At 32.6% G+C, this 22,753-nt stretch overlaps 1 protein-coding gene and 1 non-coding gene across 2 annotated transcripts in view; both read right to left on the reverse strand.

Moving 5' to 3' along the window:
* Window positions 1-13,662: 13,662 nt before the first annotated feature.
* The window catches only part of LOC138711909 (COMM domain-containing protein 4), a 34,380-nt gene continuing 25,289 nt past the window's right edge, over window positions 13,663-22,753 (reverse strand). The window contains exons 5-8 of the mRNA XM_069843214.1: window positions 20,094-20,133; window positions 16,686-16,886; window positions 13,859-14,026; window positions 13,663-13,774 (exon numbers count right to left, since the gene is read on the reverse strand). Coding sequence (XP_069699315.1) covers window positions 13,737-13,774; window positions 13,859-14,026; window positions 16,686-16,886; window positions 20,094-20,133 — 447 coding nt within the window. The 3' untranslated portion in view covers window positions 13,663-13,736. The remainder of the gene's footprint in view (window positions 13,775-13,858; window positions 14,027-16,685; window positions 16,887-20,093; window positions 20,134-22,753) is intronic.
* TRNAH-GUG (transfer RNA histidin (anticodon GUG)) lies at window positions 18,983-19,055 on the reverse strand. The gene has a single exon. It is a non-coding gene; the product is annotated as a tRNA-His (tRNA).

Raw genomic sequence — 22,753 nt, forward strand, 5'->3', positions numbered from 1 at the left:
ATAAATACACACATGAACAAATAAATAAATAACGTAACTATGTAAAAAAATAAAAAAGTAAACAAGTGAACAAAGAAATTAAGTAAATAAATAAGTAACTAAGTATGTAAATAAATAAATACACACATAAATAAATAAATAAATAAATGAAGTAAAAATAAATAAAATCTATGTAAGTAAATAAATGAGTTGGTCAGCAAATAAATAAGTATGAAAGTAAATAAGTAAATAAATATGTACATAAATAAATACAAAAATAAAAATAAATAAAGTTAATTAATAAATAAGTGAATAAGTATGTAAATAAATACATAAATAAATAAATAAATAAATAAATAGGTAACTCAGTATGTTAGGTGAAATCAACAGTGGGAATATGGCAAGATTTTTGAGTAAAAATATACGATAATTTTTTAATAAGTAGTAACACGTAAGAATACACACATGAATAAATAAATAAATAAATAAATAAATAAATAAATAAATAAATAAATAAATAAATAAATAACTCTGTAAAGAAGTAAACAAGTGAATGAAGAAATAAAGTAAACAAGTAAATAAATAAGTAATTAAGTATGTAAATAAATAAATACACATATAAATAAATAAATAAATTAAAGAAATAAATAAAATCTATATAAGTAAATTAATGAGTTTGTAAACAAATAAATAAGTATGGAAATAAATACGTAAATAAATAAATATGTACATAAATAAATACATACATAAATACACAAATAAAAATAAATAAAGTAAATGACTAAATAAGTGAATAAGTATGTAAATAAATGAATACATAGATAAATAGATCAATAAATAACTAAGTGTGTAAATAAAACATATACGTAAATATATAAATAAAGTAAATAAATACAGTAGGTCAATAAGTAACTCAGTATGTGAAGTGAAGTCAACAGTGAAAATTTGGTAATGTTTTTTAGTAAAAATTTACGATAATTAATTTAAAGTACTAATTCGGGAGAATGCTCAATGATTCCGAATTTCTGTTGCAATTGGAAATATTACCAACTGGCAAGGCAAACACACTCCGCACTTTAATTCTCGTGCACCCTGTTCCTGGTACAACGCTGCCAAGTCTAGCACGCCATCCGACTGTTACACCAGACGCGGCGGGAAGCGAAACAAACAGAATACAACAAAACTGCTAGTCGCTGAAAACTGTGATCCCAAAACGGGTTAAGTCCATTTTTATGAAAGGACTGGGCAAGTTTTCAAGTGACATGCACAATAACACAAACTTTTAGACACAGATTGGCGTTGTTTTGGAAGAAAAAGAAGCTTAAAATATGATTACAGAGGTCTCAAGCATAATCATATACAGGGTGTAAGGGTATAAGTGCCATTATTTTAATTTTGTATTTATGTACATATTTATTTACTTTTTTCTTTATTTACTTGTTTACTTATTTATTTACTTACATAGTTATGTTATTTATTTACACAGTTACTTATTTATTTATTGATTTATTTATTTATTTACATATCCTACTTATTCACTTATTTATTAATTTACTGTATTTATTTTTATTTGTGTATTTATTTATTTACTTTATTTCTTTGCTTCTTTATTTATTTATTTACACAGTTACTTATTGACCTATTTATTTATTTATTTATATATTTACATAGCCTACTTATTCACTTATTTATTAATTTACTGGATTTATTTTTATTTGTGTATTTATTTATTTATTTATTTACATATCCTACTTATTCGCTTATTTATTAATTTACTGGATTTATTTTTATTTGTGTATTTATTTATTTATTTATTTATTTACATAGCCTACTTATTCACTTATTTATGAATTTACTGGATTTATTTTTATTTGTGTATTTATTTATTTATTTATTTATTTACATATCCTACTTATTCGCTTATTTATTAATTTACTGGATTTATTTTTATTTGTGTATTTATTTATTTACTTTATTTCTTTGCTTCTTTATTTATTTATTTACACAGTTACTTATTGACCTATTTATTTATTTATTTATATATTTACATAGCCTACTTATTCACTTATTTATTAATTTACTGGATTTATTTTTATTTACTTACTTTATTTATTTATTTACATAGCTACGTTATTTATTTACATATTTATTTATTTATTTGCTTAGCAACTCATTTATTTACTTACGTAGATTTTATTTATTTACTTCATTTATTTGTTTATATATTTATTTACTTATATATATATATTTATGTGTGTATCATTTATTTATTTACATACTTAGTTACTTATTTATTTATTTGTTTATTTATTTCTTTACATAGTTACGTTATTTATTTATTTACTTATTCATTCATTCATTCATACATTCATTCATTATTTATTTGATGATTATTCATGTCATAACGCAGAAAAAAGTTCTTAATTTTTTTTTATAATTTCAATATTTAACTAATTATTAAAGTTTACAATATTAGACGTTTTGCAACGTTGCTGGATGGAGAGGAGGGGGTTTAGATGTACACAGTACAGCTCAAGCGGGTACAGACATACCGGTACAAACCAGATGCTCTATTCTAATGCAGGAGCGGATCATGACAATACTGTTGTTTACATAAAACGAGCAGCAAATGCTAACTTTCAATCTCATTAATAGAACATGATGGTAAATTTCCATTTCATGTAACAACATTGCTCCATTTTTTTATTTCACGTCTAAAAAGTAAACAATAATGTTTTTCTGCACAAAATCACACGAACGTTTTTCTGTTGCAACATTTTAATCTCTCCCGCTTCCGTAAAGCAGTATCATTTTTCAACAAATTTCTGGTTGCGTGACTTTTGAAACGGGGTAAGAGACTTCTAGTTTCTAATAATCATTAGAAACTGCTATAAAAGTTCGCCGATTAGGTAACCTTCTTTGAGGAAAACGTTGACGGTACATCCTTCTTGCCTCACTTGAATTACGACGACTTTCTCCATAAATTAATAACACATAATATTCCTAAACTGTGAATGACATTGTAAGTTGTTTATCGAACACCCTGTACTGAAATGTCATCCGCTCGGAAGTAGAGCTATGGACAGGGAGCTTGAACTCAGCTGATTCGTTCGTACGTTTGCGGAGAGTACTGTCTGCTGAACGTTGCCAAGTCTCTCACGCCAGAATATTAACAAATTTAAGCATGCATTTTTATTTAATTTCACGGAAACATAATAGAACACACAAATATTTATTTAAACTAATATTAACTCTTCGCTAGATGTATCTACTGATGTAATAATTGTTTTCGTAATTTTATATATTTAATTTTATTTATTTAACCTGGTAGAGATAAGGCCATCAGGCCTTCTCTTCCCCTCTACCAGTAACGATATAAGCAGTATAATGCAACTAAAATAAGAAAATAAATATTTTTTCTAGGAAAACTATCGAGTTTTCACCCTACGTTGTATGGATATTTTTTTGATCCTGTAGACCGCCCCCGACGACTGTGAAAAGGACGGCACTTATATCCCTTACACCCTGTATATGTATAAATCATAAAAAGGAAAAAAAAAACAACAAATTCGCATTAACACACTTCAAAGACACAAAATACAATAACACAAAAAATGCAATAATACAAAATCATGGCAAGCCAGTACAACAATACCACAACACAGAGTGGAAGGGGAACGATGCACCAAAATCTAAACGATGATTCTACATGTTAAACACTGTACAACAAAACTTATATTACACTTTTTCTTCGATGAATCACCGATAAGGCGGGAAAAAAATAGTCTTTGCCCAATGTTTACAGCGCTCTATTGCTGTAACGCCCCGAGAGAAATGGGTGATTTCTATACAAGCAGATAGGTAAAAATAATCTGAACAGTTAACCCTTAAATTGACAAAGTATCCTATAGGATACAGCAGGTTAATACGTTTTATGCTATAATTTTAACAGAACAATAGAAAAAATTGGTAGGAAAATTAAAATTTCACAATACTATACTATTGTACATATGAAAATATGGACATTGCGATAGTTGTTTTCTTTACGGTCCGACACGGTTTAATAAACTAGGATGAGAAATGAAGCTTTGCCAAGTTAAAGGTTAATGTCTTCCATCTATTTCTTTTTTTTTCTGCAAGTTAAACCGTTTAGCCAGCGAATAGGGATTATAAACAATGGACACTTCACGTCGGTACCTTTGATGTAGCCGGACTGATTCCAATGACCTTCAAGCCAGCTGGAGCGTGAGATTCTGCTTTCTCCCTAGAGTTGGCGCTGACATCACACCAGCTAGCACGGAAATATAACACATATAATTAATACATCTAGGTACATTATGTACTCAAATAAAATAAATTGGATCCATAAAATAATAAATCCGTCATTAACTGTAATGTCTAGACTCTAGAGTTCCTTTATAATGAGAGTTGAGACGTTGACCCCAACAACAATTAAAATATGTAATGATTTGATAGCGCTGAAAATGGAAAAACAAAACTCTTACGAGAAGTAAAACCATATACCTATATTATATTATATACTTACTTACTGGCTTTTAAGGAACCCGGAGGTTCATTGCCGCCCTCACATAAGCCCGCCATTGGTCCCTATCCTGAGCAAGATTAATCCATTCTCTACCATCATATCCCACCTCCCTCAAATACATTTTAATATTATCCTCCTATCTACGTCTCGACCTCCCCAAAGGTCTTTTTCCCTCCGGTCTCCCAACTAACACTCTATATGCATTTCTGGATTCGCCCATACGTGCTACATGCCCTGCCCACCTCAAACGTCTGGATTTAATGTTCCTAATTATGTCAGGTGAAGAATACAATGCGTGCAGTTCTGCGTTGTGTAACTTTCTCCATTCTCCTGTAACTTCATCCCTCTTAGCCCCAAATATTTTCCTAAGCACCTTATTCTCAAACACCCTTAACCTATGTTCCTCTCTCAAAGTGAGAGTCCAAGTTTCACAACCATACAGAACAACCGGTAATATAACTGTTTTATAAATTCTAACTTTCAGATTTTTTGACAGCAGACTGGATGATAAAAGCTTCTCAACCGAATAATAACAGGCATTTCCCATATTTATTCCGTGTTTAATTTCCTCCCGAGTGTCATTTATATTTGTTACTGTTGCTCCAAGATATTTGAATTTTTCCACCTCTTCAAAAGAAAAATTCCCAGTTTTTATATTTCCATTTCGTACAATATTCTCGTCACGAGACATAATCATATACTTTATCGTTTCTGGATTTACTTCCAAACCTATCGCTTTACTTGCTTCCAGTAAAATTCCCGTATTTTCCCTAATAGTTTGTGGATTTTCTCCTAACATATTCACGTCATCCGCATAGACAAGCAGCTGATGTAACCCGTTCAATTCCAAACCCTCTCTGTCATCCTGGACTTTCCTAATGGCATACTCTAGAGCAAAGTTAAAAAGTATAGGCGATAGTGCAATTTTATATTATATACAAATATTAAACGAATTCGATACTTAATTTTGTAATGTATTATATTATTTTATAATATAATTTATTATATCTGAAATATAAATATTATTATTACAACTAGTTTGTCACTGAGAAATAAGGAAAAGCTGTTAACTTGAATTTATTTGAAGCAAAGCGTTACTGGATTATGCAATAAGGTAGGCGATGTTTGAATCCTGTCTCAACTCTATTCTCAATTATTATCTTAGCCTATGCTCGATTACACTAACCTCTAGCGCTTGAAAGTGGAACTAAACGCTGGTGCACAGAGGAACAAAACACAGGCAAATTCGCTCAGTGTCCATTCTTTATCATCCCTATTCGCTGGTTTAGCCGTGAATTTAAATAGAATATTTGCGAAAATCGTTAAAATAAATCTTGCAACGTAGCGCACTATCGAGTGCGTGAAACGGAATACAGCAAAGAGGGAGAGGAAGGTAAGGGATGGGTGGTCGCTCTTGCGAGAGTTATTGCAGTAGCTGTGACGTTGCCAAATGCTTCACAGAAACGTAACGATTTCCTCTTAAACGGTGAACCTCTCGTCATGGTTACCAGTTTAATTTTGATGCAAAGTTTACCGTCTACCATGTACAGCGACAATGCAGAATATGAAATAGCACAAATTGGCAGTAGCTTGCATAAAATGCACATAAAACACGATAAAATAAAGCGAACCGCAATGGAATGACGCATAATACGATGAAAAAACAAAAGCATAACAAATACCTCGCTAAAACAAAGAAAAGTAATTAGTACACAAACAGTACACATCACGATAACAAAATAATGAAAACACGACGAAAGAAAACAAAAGAACACGATATAACAAAAGACAAACACGATAAAGGGGGGAAAAATAAGAACTAAAACGCAATTAACGATATTGACATTCCAGCGTCTACAACAGTGATGTCAAAGCAAGCGCATTTTTCTGACCTTGACGTCGTGCGCGGGCAGCAAGCGCTAAGTATGGAAAGAGGAAGGGTTGTGTATATGAATAAGCAGCCTACGGATTAAGAAAACAGTGGTGCACAAACTTCAAACGGAACGTGAAATTTTATGTCGTTATTTTTATATGGCTTCTTTCTGTTTAATATTATCTATATTGTCTGTAAAACAAAAGAACTAACACTGATTTCTTAATATTGCACTTGTGTTTTAAATCTTAATAACATAATAGAGAGTTAAGAAGGAATATTCACTTAAATTCCATAGTAGTTTAATATTATACTGTATTAAGTGGATGAAACACATCATTCATAAAGAAAGTGATATTCCAAAGAAAGAGATTGAGTATGACATGATAAGTTGGAATTTATATTGATGGTATCTTTAGCCTTACAAAAGTAATCAATAAACTAATCAAAACAATATTACACTACAAAGCAAAGTTACCTAGGTGCTGTATCTGTTTTAAGTGTAACTAATATTACATAACAAAACTCTTATCGCATTATGCTTTTAAGGTGATATTGGTGAGCAACTTCCTATCATCAGAATATTAAATTATTTTCTCGAAATCTGCTGAAGCTATAGAGCTGACATTTTTACAACACATGGACACGTATCTTTTGCTTACGATGTAACAGTAGTTGCTTTGTTAATTCATTTCCTTACAAACAATTTCCATGCGAATATTTTCAAAATTTTCAATACACTATCTTCAGTAATACGTATATACGGTACATTAGATTTACGAAAACATTCTGTAAGGCTACTAAATAAATAGGCCTATACCTGAAAATTTCACTTTTCTATACGAAAAATTGAGAAAATATTTCTTTTGAATAAAGAAATGAAACTTGTGAAAAATGAGCATTAAAATTAAAACTTACATTCTTATAACGCACTTATACTTCTCAGGCAAATCTAAAAATCACCATGGATACAGTTTTAATAAGTTCTCTTCCCTTTATCTATTGAATCAGTGCTGGCCATCCCTGAATATAGCTCGACCAAGCGGCATATACCACCTCTTTCGTCTGTCTCTTTCCTTTCCGCTGTAAAGCGCTCAGGCTCTCCTGGGCTCTAAAGCGCGCGCTTGCTCCTGTGGGCATCAATTGACATGCCTGGTCTACAAGAAAGCCCTAAAAGCGCTGATACAGTTCAGTTACAATTTTGCATTCTCATTTCATTTTTGAAGGCGATAACTTGAGAAGTAGAAACACGCCATCTTACCTGTTCGGTGTCTTCTGGTGAAGTTGTCCATGCTGCTAACAGCTCCCCGTTCATTTCCACATGTCCGCGGAATCCACTCGGTTTTCTTGCACACGGGAAGGGCCGAGTTCGTATCACTGCGGACCATTCAAAGCTCGCTTAGATCGACAATATTTACTTCTTACACCACGAGAAAAAGTAAACCTTTCTATCGCGGTAATAAAAGTTGAACCTATAGTGTACGGCAGCCGTGGCGAAAATGTGACTCGCGAGCACATTGTACCTCGCAATGATAGCTATGCATTTTTCTTGCTTCCTACCTCCCCCAACTCCCACCCTCTAACTCACTGGAGTCAAACTCCGTTCCATTTGTATTTTTGTCTCTGACCTGCGAGTGGCGTATCGTCGCAATGTCTCTCTCGAAACCATGTACTTACTTACTGGCTTTTAAGGAACCCGGAGGTTCATTGCCGCCCTCACATAAGCCCGCCATCGGTCCCTATCCTGCGCAAGATTAATCCAGTCTCTATCATCATATCCCACCTCCCTCAAATACATTTTAATATTATCCTCCCATCTACGTCTCGGCCTCCCCAAAGGTCTTTTTCCCTCCGGCCCCCAACTAACACTCTATATACATTTCTCGATTCGCCCATACGTGCTACATGCCCTGCCCATCTCAAACGTCTGGATTTAATGTTCCTAATTATGTCAGGTGAAGAATACAATGCGTGCAGTTCTGCGTTGTGTAACTTTCTCCATTCTCCTGTAACTTCATCCCTCTTAGCCCCAAATAGTTTCCTAAGCACCTCATTCTCAAACACCCTTAACCTCTGTTCCTCTCTCAAAGTGAGAGTCCAAGTTTCACAGCCATACAGAACAACCGGTAATATAACTGTTTTATAAATCCTAACTTTCAGATTTTTTGACAGCAGACTGGATGATAAAACCTTCTCAACCGAATAATAACAGGCATTTCCCATATTTATTCTGCGTTTAATTTCCTCCCGAGTGTCATTTATATTTGTTACAGTTGTTCCAAGATATTTGAATTTTTCCACCTCTTCGAAGGACATATCTCCAATTTTTATAGTTCCATTTCGTACAATATTCTGGTCACGAGACGTAATCATATACTTTGTCTTTTCGGGATTTACTTCCAACCATATCGTTTTACTTGCATCAACTAGAATTTCCGCGTTTTCCTTAATCGAAACCATGTACCTCTACAAAAACGAAAGTTCCAAGTAGGATGGGAGGACGCATTTTTTGCTGTCAATATGATGAGAATATTAAATGTATGATTTGTTCACAAGTATTACGAGGAAAACGGTTGTATAACATAAAACGGCATTATACTACATGTTACAGATGAAACGTTAAAAGGTTAAGTGTTGTTATTATTATTATTATTATTATTATTATTATTATTATTATTATTATTATTATTATTATTATTATCCTAAGTTTCGTTCTTTCGCTTGCTCTGTTGAAGCCATGTTCGCTACAACTTACGTTTGTGAAAAATTATTTTCAACAATGAAAATAGTAAAACCAAATTTAGATCACGACTGACAGACAAATACCTTCGTGATCAACTACGACTGGCAGTAAGTGACATAATTCCTCATTTTGAAACTCTGTCGCAGAGACATTCTGAAGACAGTTAATTTTAGGTTGTGATATTGTTAATTTATTGTTCATTTCTTTCTTCGTTACACGTACTAAACATTAGTTTGTAGCCTTGTACTGTATAATTATATTTAAGTGCTTGACGTAATGAAAATGAAAATCCGTTAATAAGTCGGACAGTTGCTTCACTTCCCCTTCGGGTGTCCGCCTCCCTCCATAGGTGCTATGCACGTTGCAGGTTACACAGTGGCTCGGCGCACGATCACATTTTCGCCACGGCTGGTATACGGTATTGAAATTTTATATTCTTGTTTGTCGTCTCAGAAAATTGACTTCAGGTTTCTAGGAAATGAGAAGCAGCTCTAAAATCACTTTAATATAAAAAGTAGCGAACTTCCAATTAAGATACAGGGGGGCTCTAAAATGAGTAGCCAAAAACTTTTTTTTTTTACATACAGTATTTAGGTAGCATTTTGTGATAAACCTTCAGAGATAGAACTCTGAAATGTATCCTGATTAGGCCTAAGCTCTTTAGAAAAAATGTAACGAATTATTTGTCCAAACACTTTTTTATTTTGAATTTTTTTTAAATTCTAGTTGCTTATTTAACGACGCTGAATCAACTACTAGGTTATTTGAGATTGGTGATAGCGAGATACCAGTCCAGCGAGATGAGGCCGAAGATTACCTGGCATTCACCTTAAGGTTGAGGAAAACCTCGGAAAAACCCAACCAGGTAATCAGCCCAAGCGGGGATCGAATTCGCGCCCGAGTGCAACTTCAGACCGGCAGGCAAGCATCCGTATTCAAAAATGTCTTTGACGTTTTATTTTTTGCAATATACAGGGCGTTAAAAACATTCAATATTCTAAAATTTGGTAGTAGGCCTAGTCATCTAAACAAGAAAAAAAAAAATCTGACAAACATGGGCCCTAAAATAAACTTTGCACGAAACAATGGCTTTGAAACTGGTATTTTAAGAACAGCATATTTTCTCACGTAAGGTCTTTGCTTTTTTGGGGGAGTGGGGTATACAGTGTCATATCGGAAATGCAGTAAACAAAAATGGTAATAAGGTGTGATTCTCTAATACGTAGGGCAGAATGATGCCTTACAATGAACGGAAAAATCATTGAGCATCTGCTATCACATGTTGATGAACAAGCATTCCTATCTCGAAAGATATTAATTTTAGGGACCACGTTTAATAAACTTTTTTCTTGTTTTGATAAGAATGCTACCATCTCTCAGAATATTAATGCTTTTTTTTAACACCCTGTATAGCATCAGTTCAGCAATCTGTCAAGTAGACCTAGTATATTGTCATTAAGCCGGCACAAATTGTAATAGCTATAATTTAAAACTATCTGATTAAAGTGCATGTTAATTGTTTAGAGTATACTCTTTTTTTGACCATCCTGTAAGAACTTAAGTAAAATGATTTGTTTTTGTTTTAAGAGTATAAAAAGAGTTTTCCGATGCTTGGTTCCAGTTTCATAAAGCTAAAAATAATCATCAAAACAATCCCATTCATCTTTATCATAAAAATAATCATCAAAACAATCCCATTCATCTTTATCATAAAAATAATCATCAAAACCATCCCATTCATCTTTATCATAAAAATAATGATCAAAACAATCCCATTCATCTTTATCATAAAAATAATCATCAAAACAATCGCATTCATCATTATCATCAAAATAATCATCAAAACAATCGCATTCATCATTATCATCAAAATAATCATGAAAACAATTGCATTCATCAACATCATGATCTTCATCAAAACAATCTCATTCATCATTATCATCAAAATCATCAGCAAAACAATCGCATACATCATTATCATCAAAACAATTACATTCACCATCATCACAGTAATCATTAAACAATCGCATTCATCATTATCATTCAAATAATCGCATTCATCATTATCATCAAAACAGTCATCAAAATCATTATCATCAAAATCATCGTCAAAACAATTGCATGCATATTTATCATCAAAACAATCGTATTCATCTCTATTATCAAAAAATCGCATTAATCATTATGATTCAAATAATCGCATTCATCATTATCATGAAAATAGTCATCAAAATCATCAAAACAATTGCATACATATTTATCATCAAAACAATCGTATTCATATTTATCATCAAAAAATCGCATTCATCATTAGCTTTCGAATAATCGCATTCATCATCATCGAAATAGTCATCAAAATCATCAAAACAATTGCATACATATTTATCATCAAAAACAAACGTATTCATATTTATCATAAAAAAATCGCATTCATCATTATCATCGAAATAGTCATCAGAATCATCAAAACAATTGCATACATATTTATCATCAAAACAATCGTATTCATCTTTATTATAAAAAAATCGCATTCATCATTATCATTCGAATAATCGCATTCATCATTATCATCGAAATAGTCATCAAAATCATCACCAAAACAATTGCATACATATTTATCATCAAAGCAATCGTTTTCATCTTTATTACGAAAAAATCGCATTCATCATTATCATTCAAATAATCGCATTCATCATTATCATCGAAATAGTCTTGAAAATCATCATCAAAACAAATGCATACATATTTATCATCAAAACAATCGTATTCATCTTTATTATAAAAAAATCGCATTCATCCTTATCATTCGAATAATCGCATTCATCATTATCATCGAAATAGAAATCAAAATCATCATCAAAACAATTTCATGCATATTTATCATCAAAACAATCGTATTCATCTTTATTATCAAAAAATCGCATTCATCATTATCATTCAAATAATCGCATTCATCATATCATGGAAAAATCATTGAAACAATTGCATACATATTTATCATCAAAACAATCGTATTCATATTTATCATCAAAAAATCGCATTCATCATTATCGTTCGAATAATCGCATTCATCATTATCATCGAAATAGTCATCAAAATCATCACCAAAACAATTGCATACATATTTATCATCAACACAATCGTATTCATCTTTATTATAAAAAAATTGCATTCATCATTATCATTCAAATAATCGCATTCATCATTATCATCGAAAGTCATCAAAATCATCAAAACAATAGCATACATATTTATCATCAAAACAATCGTATTCATATTTATCATCAGAAAATCGCATTCATCATTATCATTCAAATAATCGCATTCATGATTATCATCGAAATAGTCATCAAAATCATCAAAACAATTGCATACATATTTATCATCAAAACAATCGTATTCATCTTTATTATAAAAAAAATCGCATTGATCATTATCATTCGAATAATCGCATTCATCATTATCATCGAAATAGTCATCAATATCATCACCAAAACAATTGCATACATATTTATCATCAAAACAATCGTTTTCATCTTTATTATCAAAAAATCGCATTCATCATTAACATTCAAATAATCGCATTCATTATTATCATCGAAATAGTCATCAAAATCATTACCAAAACAATTGCATACATATTTATAATCAAAACAATCGTATTCATATTTATCATCAGAAAATCGCATTCATCATTATCATTAAAATAATCGCATTCATCATTATCATTGAAATAGTCATCAAAATCATCACCAAAACGATTGCACACATTTATCATCAAAACAATCGTTTTCATCTTTATTATCAAAAAATCGCATTCATTATCATTCGAATAATCGCATTCATCATTATCATTCAAATAATCGCATTCATCATTATCATCGAAATAGTCATCAAAATCATCACCAAAACAATTGCTTACATATTTATCATCAAAACAATAGTTTTCATCTTTATTATCAAAAAATAACATTCATCATTATCATTCGAATAATCGCATTCATGATTATCATCGAAATAGTCATCAAAATCATCAAAACAATAACATACATATATATCATCAAAGCAATCGTATTCATTTTTATTATAAAAAAAATCGCATTCATCGTTATCATTCAAATAATCGCATTCATCATCATCGAAATAGAAATCAAAATCATCAAAACAATCGCATACATATTTATCATCAAAACAGTCGTATTCATCTTTATCATCACAATAATCGCCCCATCACAATCATAATTATCGGGATCAGAATCACCTTCACGCTATCACCACAATCATCATCAGCATCGTCCTTATCAGAATCATCATTGAAATCATCATCATCAATATCGCCATCATTACAATCTTCAAACGTGGTCGTTGTTATTTTGTTCCACAGTGTCAGCTTTAGAGTAAACTGACAATACATAACTTACTGTACACAGATGTAATGTGCAAGAGGAGGATCGCAGGGGAATGGATGGTAATAGGAGCAATCAGGCCTGTGGAAGTGAACAATGATAATTCTAACACAGATTTCTGTTTTAAATTTTATTTGTAGTTACAACTTGTGAGAATAACAAACCTGGCACAGTACAGCTCCAGGCTGGCTACAACGGGTCCATGATGCTGGCAGCTCGCTTCAGATCTGCAACAACACAGCACAACAGTTACTAAACAGTCAGGCGGCCGAGTCTGTGACGTAAGGTGTGGTGCATATAGGTTCACTCACCGGCCAGCAGGAGGTGCAGCTGTTGGGCGCTGAGGTTCAGACTGTGTATGCCACAAGTGCCCGACGCTGGTTCCTGGGTCTGCAGACTGAGACGCAACTCTGCTGCCATCTGGTCGCGGTCCAGCACAGCTGTGTCCAGCCGCCACTGCACGTCCTGCAGACGATTCACTACAACAACAACCAACACACATTATTATGTACAGTGCGGTACATGTCTTTTGAAGACATTGGGTACCTTGTAAAGTACAACATTTTAAACCTTTGTACATCTAATAGTACTGAAGAAAACAGATGTAAATAGATTGCCAAGAACAATCGGTGAAATATACCTAGAGAAGAATAAAGAAGTGTATAAGTATTTGTGGATTTAGAAAAGGCTTTTGACAGAGTGGATTGCAAAAAAACTGATGGGGATTCTAAAGAAAACTGGTGTGCATTGGAAAGAGAGCAGACTGTTCAGTAATCTTTATATGAAACTTACTTACTTACTTACTGGCTCTTAAAGAACCCGGAGGTTCATTGCCGCCCTCACATAAGCCCGGCCATCGGTCCCTATCCTGAGCAATATTAATCCAGTCTCTACCATCATATCCCATCTCCCTCAAATACATTTTAATATTATCCTCCCATCTACGTCTCGGCCTCCCTAAAGGTCCTTTTCCCTCCGGCCTCCCAACTAACACTCTATATGCATTTCTGGATTCGCCCATACGTGCTACATGCCCTGCCCATCTCAAACGTCTGGATTTAATGTTCCTAATTATGTCAGGTGAAGAATACAATGCGTGCAGTTCTGTGTTGTGTAACTTTCTCCATTCTCCTGTAACTTCATCCCGCTTAGCCCCAAATATTTTCCTAAGCACCTTATTCTGAAATACCCTTAACATATGTTCCTCTCTGAAAGTGATAGTCCAAGTTTCACTACCACAAAGAACAACCGGTAATATAACTGTTTTATAAATTCTAACTTTCAGATTTTTTGACAGCAGACTGGATGATAAAAGCTTCTCAACCGAATAATAGCAGGCATTTCCCATATTTATTCTGCGTTTAATTTCCTCCTGAGTGTCATTTATATTTGTTACTGTTGCTCCAAGATATTTCAACTTCTCCACCTCTTCAAAAGATGAATTTCCAATTTTTATATTTCCATTTCGTACAATATTCTGGTCACGAGACATAATCATATACTTTGTCTTTTCGGGATTTACTTCCAAACCTATCTCATTACTTGCTTCCAGTAAAATTCCCGTGTTTTCCCTAATCGTTTGTGGATTTTCTCCTAACATATTCACGTCATCTGCATAGACAAGCAGCTGATGTAACCCGTTCAATTCCAAACCCTCTCTGTTATCCTGGACTTTCCTAATGGCATACTCTAGAGCAAAGTTAAAAAGTAAAGGTGATAGTGCATCTCCCTGCTTTAGCCCGCAGTGAATTGGAAACGCATCTGACAGAAACTGACCTATACGAACTCTGCTGTACGTTTCACTGAGACACATTTTAATTAATCGAACTAGTTTCTTGGGAATACCAAATTCAACAAGAATATCATATAAAACTTCTCTCTTAACCGAGTCATATGCCTTTTTGAAATCTATGAATAACTGATGTACTGTACCCTTATACTCCCATTTCTTTATATGAAACGAGTCAAAATCAGAATAGGAGAAGAAATGTCAGAAGAAAGTGAAATGAGGACAGGAATACGTAGACTACCCTTTATGGTCTACCCTGTTAAACATCCACTTGAAGGATTTACTGAAGACCTGTGTTCAGAACATGGGGGGAGTGATAGTAGTAGGAAGAAGAATAAAGTGGATAAGATTTGCTGATGATATGGCGTTGTTAGCAGAAGAGGAGACGATACTAAGGGATATGCTACTGGAGCTAAATGACAGCTGTGAGCAGTATGGGATGAAGATAAATGCAAACAAGACGAAGACCATGGTTATAGGAAGAAAAATAAAGAAGGTAAACGTGCGAATACTAAATGAGGCAGTAGAGCAAGTGGACAGCTTCAAATACTTGGGGTGCACTATAAGCAGTAACATGAGCTGCTGCCAGGAAGTCAAAAGGAGGATAGCAATGGCCAAGGAAGCTTTTAATAGAAAAAGGAGCATCTTCTGCGGACCTCTGGAGAAATAACTAAGGAAGAGACTAGTGAAGTGCTTTGTGTGGAGTGTGGCATTGTATGGGGCAGAAACATGGACATTACGACGAAGTGAAGAGAAGTGACTAAAAGCATTTGAAATGTGGATATGGAGAAGAATGGAGCGTGTGAAGTGGACAGACAGAATAAGAAATGAAGCTGTGTTGGAAAGAGTGGGTGAAGAAAGAATGATGCTGAAACTGATCAGGAAGAGGAAAAGGAATTGGCTGGGTCACTGGCTGAGAAGAAACTGCCTACTGAAGGATGCACTGGAAGGAATGGTGAACGGGAGAAGAGTTCGGGCAGAAGAAGATATCAGATGATAGACAACATTAAGATATATGGATCATATGAGGAGACTAAGAGGAAGGCAGAAAATAGGAAAGACTGGAGAATGCTGGGTTTGCAGTGAAAGACCTGCCCTTGGGCAGAAAACTATGAATAATAATAATAATAATAATAATAATAATATTATAAAGTGGTCTGTTTGGAAAGACATAAAATAAAAACGGTATAAAAATTAATTACATCACATGTTAGTGTCTTTTTAATATCCTCTATACCTGCCATGAAGGCGCTTAGATTACTGAAAAATAAATAGTAACGGTTCTCGTGTTATAGTATGTTTATTTTCTATGTATTCCCAAACCGAACACCCTGTAGTAACAATCGTACGTCGCAGGCTGTGGTCCTTGAGCCTGTTAGATATGGAAGTGAGGTTGTCGCTGTACACTCTGCAGAGGGCCGTGGCGTGTTCCCTTGGCAACCCCAACTGTTGCAGCTCGCTGCTCAGTGTGTCGCCATCTATGCCGTGACGAGCAGATGTTGCCAACACGAACAGCAAGGCTGCCACACTAGCCTTCACCTCACCAGGCTCTGCAACAGAACCAAATCATAGGGAATATTGCACATTTGAATATAGAGAAATAAATTTCGATGAAATGGACTATAATGTGAAGACTGAATTAAAGTAGATGTACTGCCTCATAACAGAGGTACAGATCAGACAGAACCTGAACCAGAAGATGAAAACTACTATATATTGTAATTGAAAAATGTGTGGTTCGAAGCCAAAGGTGATATGTCAATTTTTAGCGAAAATGAGATTTTGCGATCGTATGGGCGAATCCAGAAATGTATATAGAGTGTTAGTTGGGAGGCCGGCGTGAAAAAGACCTTTGGGGAGGCCAAGACGTAGATGGGAAGATAATATTAAATGGATTTGAGGGAGGTGGGATATGATGGTAGAGAATGGATTAATCTTGCACAGGATAGGGATCAATGGAAGGCTTATGTAAGCGCGGCAATGAACCTCCGGGTTCCTTAAAAGCCAATATGTAGTAGTAGCATGAGATTTTGCGATATACTGTACATTCTGGTGATATCTTTATTGTGGCAAAACATGACATGCATACGTCTATTATTTTTCTCTCTAACCCGTTGTTTTCAAAAATGATTCCTTATGATTTTATACAGTCATTCAAACTATAAATGCTCGTTGCTGAAAAACTGCAAGAAATGACATTACGTTTATCCTTGGAGCCACAAAAAGGTTCCTTAAGATGTTATAAAGAGTAAATTAAATGACACAGAAAGAAACACTAGCAAGAGTAGGCCTATTATTATTATTATTATTATTATTATTATTATTATTATTATTATTACTATAATGGTGGTCGTTTCAACGAAAATTAATTAAAATGAAAAATACATCACCATCAGCTGCTATTAAAAATACTTCTCTGTCATTACATTAAGTAAGCCGTAACTTCCTCTGCTTGAAAATAAATAATAAATAAATAAATAAATAAATAAACAAATAAATAAATAAATAAATAAATAAATAAATAAATAAATAAATAATGAAGTAATTAAGAAAAAATAATAAATCAATAAATAATAAATAAAGAAACAATCAAGTAAACATATAAGCAAGCAAATAAATAAATAAACAAAGAATTAAACAAATAATAAATAAATAAATAAATAAACAAATAAATAAATAAACAAAGAATTAAACAAATAATAAATAAATAAATAAACAAATAAATAAATAAACAAAGAATTAAACAAATAATAAATAAATAAATAAACAAATAAATAAATAAACAAAGAATTAAACAAATAATAAATAAATAAATAAACAAATAAATAAATAAACAAAGAATTAAACAAATAATAAATAAATAAACAAATAAATAAACAAAGAATTAAACAAATAATAAATAAATAAACAAATAAATAAATAAACAAATAATTAAATAAACAAAGAATTAAACAAATAATAAATAAATAGATAAACAAATAAATAAATAAACAAATAATTAAACAAATAATAAATAAATAAATAAATAAATAAACAAAGAATTAAACAAATAATAAATAAATAAATAAGTAAAAATAATAAATCAATAAATAATAAATAAATAAACAAATAAATAAACAAATAAATAAATAAACAAATAAATAAATAAACAAATAAACTAACTAACAAATATGGAAAAACAAATAAACAAATAATAAGTAAATAATTTATTAAGTAATTGAGTAAAAAAGTAATAAATAAATCAATAAAATAATGAATAAACAAACAACCAAGCCAACATATAAGCAAATATATAGATAGATAGGTAGATAGGTAGGTAGGTAGGTAGGTAGGTAGGTAGGTAGGTAGGTAGGTAGGTAGGTAGGTAGGTAGGTAGGTAGGTAGGTAGGTAGGTAGGTAGATAGATAGATAGATAGATAGATAGATAGATAGATAGATAGATAGATAGATAGATAGATAGATAGATAGATAGATAGATAGATAGATAGATAGATAGATAGATAAATAAGTAAACAAACAAACAAGTAATCAATCAATTAATTGAGTAAAAAATAAATCAATAAATAATAAATAAGCAAACAACCAAGTAAACATACAAGCAAGCAAATAAGAAATAAATAAATAAATATTTTCAAGGGAAAAATTGTTCCGGGGCCGGGTATCGATCCCGGGACCTCTGGTTGCACGTACCAGTGCTCTACCAACTGAGCTACCCGGGAATTCCACCCGACATCGTCTCAATTTTTCCCTCTATATCCACACAACTCGCGTGGGCTAACGAAACGCCAGAGACCCACATCGAGTGCACACAATCTTTGTGTGACTTGGAATCGTGGTTTTCTGTTAACGTACACAGTGACGTATATATTATGCAAATCTAGTCTTTCAGGTAAAGTTCCCTGTAAAGCAGATTTGAATAATTTCAAGGGAAAAATTGTTCCGGGTCCGGGTATCAAATCTGCTTTACAGGGAGCTTTACCTGAAAGACTAGATTTGCATAATAAATAAGTAAATAAGTGAGTGAATGAGTGAGTGAGTGAATGAGTGAATGAATGAATTGAATGAATAAATTAAATGAATGAATAAATTAAATAAATAAATATAATAAATAAATTAATTAAATAAATAAATTAAATAAATTAAATAAATAAATAAATGAAATAAATTAATTAAATAAATAAATAAATAAGTAAAATAAATTAAATAAATAAATAAAATATATAAATAAATAAAATAAATAAATAAATTAATTAATTAAATAAATAAATAAAATAAATAAATAAATAAATAAGGTACATACGAAAATAAATATATAAATAAATAGGCCTAATCAAATAAAAAACAAATAAAAGAATAAGTAACGGAAAGCAAAGTATTTAAATAAGAGATGAGGATAACAAAATTAAAACATAATTTTAAAGACTTTAATAAGAATAACACTAATCAAAACAGAATTATAGATGCAGATTTCGTTAATTTTATACCCCCATATCATTATCAGTACTTACAAATAGCCTCAGATAGGGAACTAAAAATTTCTTTTGCATATATCAATTGTTTGCCATTCAGCATATCTGATACATTTCCACGTCTCATCTTAGACAACTTTCAACAAGAAACCGAAAGTTCCATTCCAATGCGGACTTTAGTATGTGAAACAACAGGGTATGCAAGTGGTGACATCTCTGGGGAAATATAAAAATGTCTTGATACGTCACAACAATGCAAGAGGCAGCCATGCGTGGAATTACTCTTACCGAATTTGGCATCTGCTGTAAGCTTCTTTACGCGCTCGTACTGCAACAGAAACAAAAGCACGTCACGTTTCTATGCAACACAAACAAATGACTACCACAATCACTTAATATTAGCACTTAGTAGCACTCAAAATTTATGAAACGTACAAAACAATGTTAATTCATTTATGAACAAGAGACATGATAGTATTTGACTGTACTGTCACTAAATTCAGCATGAATCTGAGTACGAGTATGCTGATAGAGGCACTGATAACAGTGTTAGGGGAGGCTGCAGTACAGTAGTAGTACAGTATAGCTATATTTCTCTTCCGTAAAAATTCGTTCTAATGAATTTATCTCCCATAAAAATTCATCTGAATCCAGTAGAGACCAATAGCTCCAAACTCACCCATATTTGTATACTGAGAAAAACAGAGTTTAATTTTTCTTACCCCATCTGCACTAATAATAATTATTGAGAAAGGAAAGGATTTTCTGGAATGGAAATTACAACTTCACTATCATGGAAATGCTTACGTCATATCCGACAAACTCAACAATCTGAACGAGTCCATTCCAGTACACAAAGGGAGTCCGCATATATACATAACCTACTTGGAAGAGTTTATTATGATCTATGGGGGGAAGAAGGTTGCTATATATTTAAGACAATGTCACTAAGTAACTTTTCGTTCTGAAAAGGAATTTAAAAATGTCAAATTAATGACATTAATTAGAGTTCACCCTGTATACAGTATACCAGTTAATTGTCTGTCACTCAAACACAATTTTTATTTTTCCTCTTAATAGCACATTGCGTTTTAGTGCATTATTATTATTATTATTATTATTATTATTATTATTATTATTATTATTATTATTATTATTATTATTGATGTAATATTAAACTGTACTGAACCATCACAGTAATCTAGAGGCTACAGAGCTGGACTTATAATCCTGTGGGCCCGGGTTCGATCCCCGGCGTACTCGTAAATTAGAACTTGCGTTGGGCAAGTCCGTGGTCCAGGTAACACAGGGGTTTCCTCTGAGAGCTCCGGTTCTCCTGTGACGTCCCAACAAATCTCCATCATCACCTCATCTAATCGCGGGTGTAGCGTAGACCAGTGTTCTATGTCGCAACCTGGGCAACGACTCTGTCGGTAAATTCGTCTACATAACTGGCTTCATATGAGCGAATGAAGAATAGTCAAGTATACCCGCCATTAGCAAAATAAATATATTAAAATGTATTTTGTCTGACAACATGAAATTCATTGCCTTGAATAAACAGTTGACGATTCATGAGACCCAACCTAAAACTTTACTTTGTTTACCACGTGAAATGATTAGTACGAAATCCGAAAACCACTTTAACTTGTATATTGTATATTAATTGTTACTGTATTACTGTTTTATTAGCATTAAATGAGCCGTTGAGAGCAGAAGTGGTGTAAGTCAAAAATGGGTAATGAGGGTTAAAGTAAACATTCTGTAAAATACAGCGTAAATTATCAATTAATATTCTTAATTAACTAGCGGACTTACTCGTGTTAAATATGTAAGTCTGTGCGCCTTACAGCTGTTTCGGTGCTTCATCACACCATCCTCAGAGCCTACTAGATCTCGGCATCATCTCGAACTTCTCTGCCTGTTATGTGGGTGCGTTTGATTGTTGAAAAGTGGAGTCAAATAGTGTGTGTGTTCTGAAATTGATCTGTGTGTTGAGAATTTGATCGGGGTGTGTTTTAGTGTGTCTGTATATTTCATATTGTTCTAGTGTGTTGAGTTTTTGGTTCTTGGGTTGTATGTGTAGGATTTCCATGTCTGTATTTATGTTATTGTATGTATGGTTAGCATTAGTTATGTGTTCGGCGTATGTATATGTATTGTGTCCTCTGGTTATAGCTTTAATGTGTTCTTTGTAACGTGTTTGGAATGATCTGCCTGTCTATCCAATGTAGAACTTGTCGCAACTATTAGATGTGAGTTTGTATACGCCTGTGTGGTCGTATTTATTTGTTTGTGTGTTGAGATGTCTTTGTAGTGTGTTTTCTGTTCTGTATGCTATGTTGTATTTCTGCTTTCTGAATGAAGATGTGCTTTTGTTTTCATATGTTAATGTGATGTATTTCTTGTATTTTTGTGTTTGTGTTGTGTTTTGCGTGTTTTTGTGTTTGTTAAGTTTCTGTTTTGTCTTTCTTATGATGTTGTCTATTAGGTTCAGATTCCAATATTCAACATATTTAAACTATTAGTAGTCAATGGATAGCACGAAGGACATATTAATTGCTACTTTGCGCTGTATTTTACGGAATTTTTACTTTAAACCTCATTACCCAATTTTGACATACACCACTTTTGCTCTGAACGGCTCAAATATTAATAATTAATGATTATGTTCGAATTTCAAATAATACTCGCTAGTAACTTTCGTTTCCTGAACGTTGGCAGCTTCTTCGAAAACAAACGAAAATAACTGCCGATTGTATTTGTGAGTACCGAAATTAGAAACAAAGTTGGAGAAAGAAAAGTCAGTCTGACAAAAGAAAAACACAATACTAATGTATTAGCATATGTAGCTACGAACAGTGAGATGATGTTTCTGTCAGCCTTAGGATATGATGTAGGAAGATCTGGACCGTAGACGATGATGTACTTTTCGTTTCGCTATGTTT

This window comes from Periplaneta americana, chromosome 2, assembly GCF_040183065.1.
Source record: "Periplaneta americana isolate PAMFEO1 chromosome 2, P.americana_PAMFEO1_priV1, whole genome shotgun sequence".
Taxonomy (NCBI): Eukaryota; Metazoa; Arthropoda; class Insecta; order Blattodea; family Blattidae; genus Periplaneta; species Periplaneta americana.